The following is an 8,701-nucleotide window of genomic DNA, read 5'->3' as shown; positions in this document are numbered from 1 at the left end:
TCGAATAAAGAGACCAACCCAACATGAGTTTAAAGAAATATAACTCGAGATGCGCTTTTTCCTCTTTTGTATTGGTGTGGTTTTGACATTGAGAAGGAAGGGTCTTCCTCAGTTGATTGCATACAGGGGATAACGATCGCCTCCGTCACTCTTGATGTTGCCTTCTTTATAATGACAGCTATCGGATTTCTCATAATTTGACCATTATCAAAATCGCAATCTCTTGAGTGACCGGATATAGTTTATCCCAAGATAAAGATGTATGTTTGGTTCAGGCGCGCCGGAAGCAGTTTTGGATTGGGGGGGGCAAATATTGGAGGGGGCTCACGATAGACCATATGTTACACAATACACACACACACACACACACCTATATATATATATATATACATCTATATATATATATATATATATATATATATATATATATATATATGTATATATATATGTGTGTCTGTGTGTCTGTGTGTGTACATATATATATACATATATACATATATATATATATATATATATATATATATATATATATATATAATGTAAAGTGGCGTACGGTGGGTCGAAACATTGGGGGTGGGCACCTTGTGGAAAAGTAATTTTGACGGTGTGTATGCATGTGCGTGTGTGCGTGCGCAATAATGGGACTACAATACATTACGGAATGTGATACATTCAACAACGCAGTCATTGAGCAACATTGTAAGTTTTCCTTACATGGATTATGGAATGACGGTGTGAAACGACAAATTATATACTGTCAGCAACATCAGGAGAATTGCATAACAATGAAATGCGAGCGAGCGGAGCGAGAGAGCTTGAAAATTTTGACATTTTACAGTCCCCAAACTGCCGTTTGTAGCTATATCTTTCGCTTTGGAAATTAAGGGGGGGGGGGGAGGCATCGGGCGCAACTGCTGGCAATTACTGGCATGACTGGCGGCAACATTAGGAGAATGGCATAACCATTCAATGCGAGCGAGCGAAGCGAGCGAGCTTGAAAATTTTGACATTCTACAGTCCCAAAACTGGCGTTTGTAGCCATATCTTTCGCTTTGAAAATTAATGGGGTCGCATCGGGTGCAACTGATGGCAATTGCTGGCAGCAACATTAGGAGAATGGCATAACCATTCAATGCGAGCGAGCGAAGCGAGCGAGCTTGAAAATTTTGACATTCTACAGTCCCGAAACTGGCGTTTGTAGCTATATCTTTCGCTTTGAAAATTAATGGGGGCGCATCGGGTGCAACTGATGGCAATTACTGGCAGCAACATTAGGAGAATGGCATAACCATTCAATGCGAGCGAGCGAAGCGAGCGAGCTTGAAAATTTTGACATTCTACAGTCCCGAAACTGGCGTTTGTAGCTATATCTTTCGCTTTGGAAATTAATGGGGCGCATCGGGCGCAACTGCTGGCAATTACTGGCTGCAACATTAGGAGAATGGCATAATGATTCAATGCGAGCAAGCGAAGCGAGCGAGCTTGAAAATTTTGATATTCTACGGTCCAAAAACTGCCATTGTAGCTATGTTTTTCGCTTTGGAAATTAAGGGGGAGGCGCACCGGGCTCAACTGCTGGCAATTACTTGCTGCAACGTTAGGAAAATGGCATAACGAATAAATTTGACGATTAATTTTGACATTTTACAGTCCCCAAACTGCCGCTTGTAGCTATATAAATATATATTTTTAGCTTTGGAAATGAAGGGGGGGGGGGGGGGGCGGCCCAGGCGCAACTGTTGGCAATTACTGGCAACAACATTAGGAGAATGGCATAGCGATTGAATGCGAGCGAGCGGAGCGAGCGAGCTTGGAAATTTTGACATTTTACAGTCCAAAAACTGCCGTTTGTAGCTATGTTTTTTCGCGTTTATTCATTTATATACATATCTATCTTATTTTATCTATTTTTATTTATTTGTTTATTTATTTTTCTTTTTTGGGGGGGGGGCTTTTTGGGGGGGCAAAAATGCGTTTTGCCCCCCCACTTTTTGGATTGGGGGGGGGGGGGGCGGCCGCCCCCCCTGCCCCCCCACTTCCGGCGCCTATGGTTTGGTTGATGACAATGACTTAGTTGATGGTTTCTACTCAAGATAAATTCAAGGTTATTACTCTTTGCTCATACAAATTCTATGAACACATCGAAAGATCGCGCAAGAAATGATAATGTAATCGATGACTCAAACGTGAGATACTGCGTCTTTTCATTTTATGATAATTATGAAGGCCTACGTCTATTATTTAACGAGGGACAAGGAGGGACATTCTATTCTTGCGTTAGGCTTTCGAAACCATCAGGAGTGCTCAGCACTTACTAAAATGCTCTGATATAATGCATATTACCAGCTGCGCACGGCAAAGTAGCTCATATTGTTTTCAGAGCTCTCCCCACGCACTTCCTTTCACCAGCGGTTAGACGTCTACGTAAACAGATAAAATACGCTGACCAATTTTGTCTATATCAGTACTCCTTTTGTTTCAGTATTTGTCACATTCTCTCCGCTCACCGTGAAAGAAGGAAACAACTCATGCGATGGCGTTCCAGAATTTCGGGCGAAATGTCTTCATATTTTCTTTGATATTAATGGAATATTTCACGTTTGTTCCTGCCAACGGTGAGCACTTTATCTCGTATTATTTCTAGATGTGGTGTTCATTTGCTTGTTTTTGGTCGAATCGCGTGAAACTGCCGAAATTCCCGAAGCATTTTACAGCCTGTCATTGTATAAGTCATTGCAAGTATACTTCTATGCCTGTGTCATTAAATTATGTCTCAATTGTTTGGATGTAATTTCCCATTTTTACACTCAGCAAAGCGTTCCTTTACTGAAATGTTGTCAGGAAATACAGACATGACACGACGTCTAACCAAAGTTATTTGTAAAAATAGTTATGTTTGTGTTATGTGTTGATTTTGGCGGAAGAAACCTCTCGAGCATTGCGACCTTCAACCTGACACACAAACAGGACCCCAAAAGCTTATGACACCAGATTTTTTTATATTTTTTTATATTTTTTTTTAGTCTTTCCAGTTCTATCATACACGCAAACATACATTGTAGTACTCATATTCTGTTGTGTTGAAGTTTGACATAGATATCGACTTTTTGTATGATTTTGCAAGTTAAAAACGGATGTTTTGTTGTTGTTTCTCTGACATAAGAAATCTCTGTCAACACTTTTCGCAGGGGAGAAATTGGTTCTAATTTCCTGTACATTAGGCGCTTGATGTTTGACGTTTGATTATGAAAAGTTCGACACATTCTGCTACAGAAATAAATATAACTATTATGTACACAGAAATATGATGTGTAGGAGCTTTCATGAATAAATGAATTAATTGATATATTGAATCTATTATTAAATCATATTAGCATAACATATCACCCAATGGCATTTTCCACACAATCAAAATACCGCAGATAATAAATGTCCTGTGATCTGCTCTCTTCCCGGTTACAAGTTTTATCTCCTTATAGTGTGACTCACAAGACAATGACAAATAAAAGTACTGGTTTAGAGCTGCTACTGCATGTTTCTGTCAAAAATAAAATGTATTTCCTCTTGACTCGTACAACGCATAACACTGCCAACTCGCATAAAGCCATTGTGGTTGGCAGTCTACAGCTACTTGGCAATACATACACACATACACGAGCGAAATGGTCATAGGTCTATCGTGACCTTAGCTAATTACACTGAAATCCAACCATTATGAAATAACAATGGTATTTTCTTCGTCTATGTCTGTTTTGACCCCACCAAATAAAAACAAGTCATCATCAAAGTCTTAATCGCACAAGAAAGTAGGAAGAAGACAGGCAATCTAGCACATACCCTGAAACAAGTCTAAATGTGATACTTTCAATTGAATTCTAATAATGAATTATAAATAAAGAAAAACCGAAACGTAATCAATCTTTACTAAATGATACACATAACCATCACATACCAACATATATATATATATATATATATATATATATATATTTGGTTGTTTTGGTGTTGTTGTTTTTTTGTTGTTGGACAGATTGGGTGCATGCGTTCGCTTAATATCAAGAGTCATTAGTTTATATCTAAAGAACATTATTTATGCTATCATTTGCTTTGAGGCCTTTGTAGTATTACCACTTTCACCCTTTAATCGCTTGTTTTGACTATTCAATTCATTTACATGTATTTGTTTGTTTGTTCTTCCATCAGGTCTGACCATGATCGACGTGCAAAACAAAACGGTTCCCATATGCGATGAATTTACATGTCAGCAATCTAGCTGTGGAAATGCTACCCCGGAGTCGATTTCTTGTCGGTGCGATTTCGCGTGTGCATACTTTGAAGACTGTTGTCCAGATCACGCCGACTCTTGTGGGTTATCAAAAACGTATAGTGGACAAAATACGACTGGCGCAGAGCGACTGTTTCAGGAGACTATACAATCGTTGGCTAGAGAACTTGTATCGTGTAGTAAACTGCCGCAGGAGCAGGACGAGTTCTGGATGGTTGCTAAGTGTCCTAAAGACTGGCAGGACAAGCAGTCAAGGTCGAGATGCGAGGACCCGTATCCCAGTCACATGCACCTGACCATGGCGGTCATCCCTGTAGTTTATGAGGGTATACTGACGTACCGAAACATCTACTGTGCCTTGTGCAACGGAAGGGTTTTGGACGAGTTGGTTTTCTGGAAACTGGCTTTTCTCTGTCCGTCGACCTATATGTCAACACTGGAGTCAGGGAATTTTACGGTGAAGGACTTGTTGACGAGCAACCAGTGTAACTCGACTCTGGGGCCTCCTGATGGGAATGTCAATCAGACTAGCGCGAGGCAATGCTTTGCAACAAATTACATTGATCGCTGTCCGCCTGGGACATCTAAAGAACTAGGTGACATCTGCTCATCGTTCACCCAAATTGTTTCTGACAAAGCAGGCGTGCGTTACAAAAACGCGTACTGCCAAGTGTGCAACAGCATGCGAAATGCTACTTTGAACGATTCCTTCGCGGCACTAGAAGACGTGTGCCGTAGCCTAACGCCACCTTCGGATGACAAAGGTACAGCGGACAGAGGAACATCAACCGGAGGAAGGCCCGGAAGACCCAGACCCGATGTAATAGATCGTCTCCAGCCATTATCGATCACCATGGACTTCTCCAGAGACAACAGCATTCAGCTCGTGCACAGGGAGGACATCATCAAGCAAGTGGAGATATCCTGTCCACCCGGCAAGGTCTACGACCCAACCTTGGAGGACTGCCTCACCGTGTCGTGTGCCGATGGGTACCAGCTTCGTGAAAACACCTGTCATCGATCAGATCCTCCTCTTAATCTCTCTTGTGGCATCAATAACTCTGACCTGAACCTGCGGCTCTCTGTGGAGATATCATCGGACGAGGGGGATATTCCCATATGTCTGGTAGCAGACATCATTAATGTAACACATTTTGTTGAAAGCATTCTGGAATTACCGAGACAAATTCTGAAGTCAACCACAGAAAATGTGATTGTTAAGGACCGTGATACTCAAAGTTATCCTATCAGTGTCTCAAATTGTGTCACTTTGCCTGAACACAACAGTATTCTCCTCGTTTATAATATCGATGCAAACAACTTGGCCTATAGCGAACTGGACAATCTGATAGACAGAGCTCTCCTCTTGGAAAACTCCGATCCTAAGCTCACGGGTCTCACCATTCTTGGAGTGAACATTACCCAACAGTGTATGGTATCGTCTGGGCTTAACGCGTGTCCTGATGAGCTCACTGTTCTTTCAAACGTATCGACAGAAACCATTAACGGTACTATGTTTGCTCATGACAGAGAGAGTGACGAACTCTACCACCCTTATGAGACCGTCCTGACTGTCCGATACTATCAGCAATCTAGCTTTGCTCATTTTGATTTCAGGAAGGAGATCCAGTTTCAAGTGTGTAAAGCGCAAACAATTCTAACCTGTCCCACGATAACCAGGCCTGCAGATTATTTTATTCCTCTAGCGAACATGACTGGATTCCTAAATAATACCGAATCAGGTGAAATTCTCGGGCCATACGAATACAGAGTCACCTCCGAGGGAAACGTTCAATTCTGTACTAGGCTGGAGCGTAATGCCACATTCAATCAGACCGAGACGTTTATATTTTTTAGTTATAACAGAGGTCAGGCGATCCTGAGCTACGTTGCCTCTAGTATTTCGGTACTGTCTCTTCTCATTACCTTCGCCAGCTATTGTATCTTCCAAAATATGAGGCGCTGTGTGAGTAACAAATTGATCATGACTCTCTGCCTTGTGCTCCTCCTTGCCCAACTTCTTCAAATGCTGAGTCCACTTGGATCCACCGTCCCAGTTCTCTGTGTATCACTTTCTGTTGTAGCACATTTTATGTGGACCAGCGTCTTTGCACTCACCACATGCCTGGCCTTCGAGTTGAACCGTACCCTGGGGTCTCGAGACAGTGTTATATTGCCAACTGACAGCTCAAAAGCCCTTGTTTACTACATTCTGTTCACCTTAGCCACATCTTCCGGCCTTGTGGCAACTTGTCTGGCCCTCTACTTGACTGTTGGTGATCAGCTGAGCTTCTGGTATGGCAGAGATGGGATCTGTTGGATAAGTGACCAGATGGCTAATTTCATTGCTTTCGGGTGTCCACTTGCGAGCTTTATCCTGGTGAATATCCTCCTTTTCTGTCACACAGTGACCGGAATAAGGAGCACAACGAAAGTGAGAAAGAGTATGATCGGTGAGAAGGAAACCCTGAAGGAGCAGTCGAAGGAACTCCGCGTCTATGTCAAGGTTAGCTAGATTTTATTAAGATAGCATTTATTTCTCAATCGTCACTGTATGTCCTACTGATTGGCGTTGCACTGAACTGAACGAAATTCCATTTGACAATTCGTGATTTAACAGAATTTCAAACTATTATATCGTGTGTGATTGTATGGGTCAGTGCAATAGATACAAGGAACTAAAAAGTAACAAGCTTTAGTTTTCGTTTCAATGTTTCATCCAAACATTTTACTTGCATAGAATATTCACGTTTTCTCAGTATAGATTATGGTTCGAATTCATTAACATTACTGTATGTAATCGTGACCTCAAAATTCATTGCATAACGTACAATATGCGCTATATTATCATCATTTTGTAAATTTTCACCTGAAGAGGTAATGTTGAAATGTACCAAATATGGAATCATTAGAAATACAAACAAAATTCCACGACAGCATGTCGATGGGTTTAAAAAAAGTACACCAAAGACATTGATTTCTTCCTGAACAGATGTGTTTTCATATCTGTATAAGTTATTCGATGATGTTATCTATGCAAATTACTTGTATGTGTTTCTTTTGTTGCATTTAAATGCAGATATCGACTCTCCTTGGCTTCACGTGGCTGTTCGGGTTTATTGCTGGCTTCGCTGGGATAAACGCACTTTGGTACATCTTCATCATCTTAAATGCTCTCCAAGGTTTTTACATATTTCTGGCCTTCATTGCAAATCGTCGCGTGGGTGCCATGTGGATGGAGCTACTTTGCCACTGCAACAACTCGGGTCTTACACGAATGTCTCGCGGAACCTCATCCGTGCCCCTCAGAACGTCTCGTTTCACTTCGGTCACGTCCCTGCCGAGGAACGACGAGCAGTCGCCGAGCGGGAGCCGAAGATATTCCGGAGACAGAGCCCCAGGAAGCCGAAGGTACATGGGCGTGAGTCAGAAGGTGACGGGAGATCGGCGTCACTCGGCAGAGCGTGGCGCGAAGAATGGGGAACAGCGACTTTCGAGCGGGGATCGGACATCAGCTTCGTATGAACGGAGATACTCAAATGGTGACCGGAAACAGAGCGGAGATCGGAAATACATATCAGCTAGTGAAAGGAGACAGTCTGGTGGTGCTAAAAGTTCTTCTGTGTCACAGTATGTTTGAAGCATGCACGTTTTAAGAACAATGATGTCAGAGATTCGACGAGTGTTTTGAGTTGATAGCTGACTGCAATGAGATGTAATTTTCTGCTCGACGGAACTCGAAACATTTACCAAGATGAAATGGTTACAATATTGGCAAATACGGACATTCACGCTGATTTTGTCTGAATTTTGAATGTATTTTAGTGTTGTGAACAAGAGCAAGTTAGGACTGAAGCGTGTAAGACGAAGATCCGGAATATTGTGCAAAGGCAGTTATTCTGGGATAGCGTATCTGCTACTTGTATAGTTAACCCATTAATTCCGAACCATGGCGACACCACTGTGTATTTTGCAATCTATGATTTGTGGAGAAGAGTTTGCCCATTACTTGTACTTCTCTAAACCTTGGAGGAAAGCAGCTCATTACTTAGCTATAGAACCAAATAAAAGAGTTGATGACTCCGTAAAACAAACAAACAGAAACCATGCCTTCGCCATTTTGTCACTAAACTTCGTTACCACCAACCACCTGTCAAATAGGACTGAACATTTTCTTCCCTAGATTAGGTATTAATTATGTTTTTCCAAATGTTTATTACGAATCTGCAAATAGTATAGCTTAATTTATACAGCATTGTTAACTTCAATTTTGCTGGTATTGATGAAACTGTCGGCGTACTCAAAAATGTTTCCATCTTTCATTCTAGTATTGGGAATTCTATGCAGTGAACAAAAAAAAAAAAAAAAATCACTTTCGGAGGAAGACCGACGAGTTCATTGGGACGTTGTCTATCA

The 8,701-nt window shown here is 41.5% G+C and overlaps 1 protein-coding gene across 1 annotated transcript; it reads left to right on the top strand.

The window, feature by feature from the left end:
* The first annotated feature begins 2,473 nt into the window (after positions 1–2,473).
* LOC140240004 (uncharacterized) lies at positions 2,474–8,443 on the top strand. The gene is made up of 3 exons (XM_072319811.1): positions 2,474–2,615; positions 4,204–6,791; positions 7,365–8,443. The coding sequence occupies exons 1-3, from the start codon at positions 2,534–2,536 to the stop codon at positions 7,923–7,925; spliced, it is 3,231 nt and encodes a 1,076-aa protein (XP_072175912.1). The 5' UTR covers positions 2,474–2,533; the 3' UTR covers positions 7,926–8,443.
* The last annotated feature ends 258 nt before the right edge of the window (positions 8,444–8,701 follow it).

The sequence above is a fragment of the Diadema setosum genome, chromosome 16, assembly GCF_964275005.1.
Source record: "Diadema setosum chromosome 16, eeDiaSeto1, whole genome shotgun sequence".
Lineage (NCBI taxonomy): Eukaryota > Metazoa > Echinodermata > Echinoidea > Diadematoida > Diadematidae > Diadema > Diadema setosum.
This window is presented reverse-complemented; position numbering and strand designations above follow the sequence as displayed.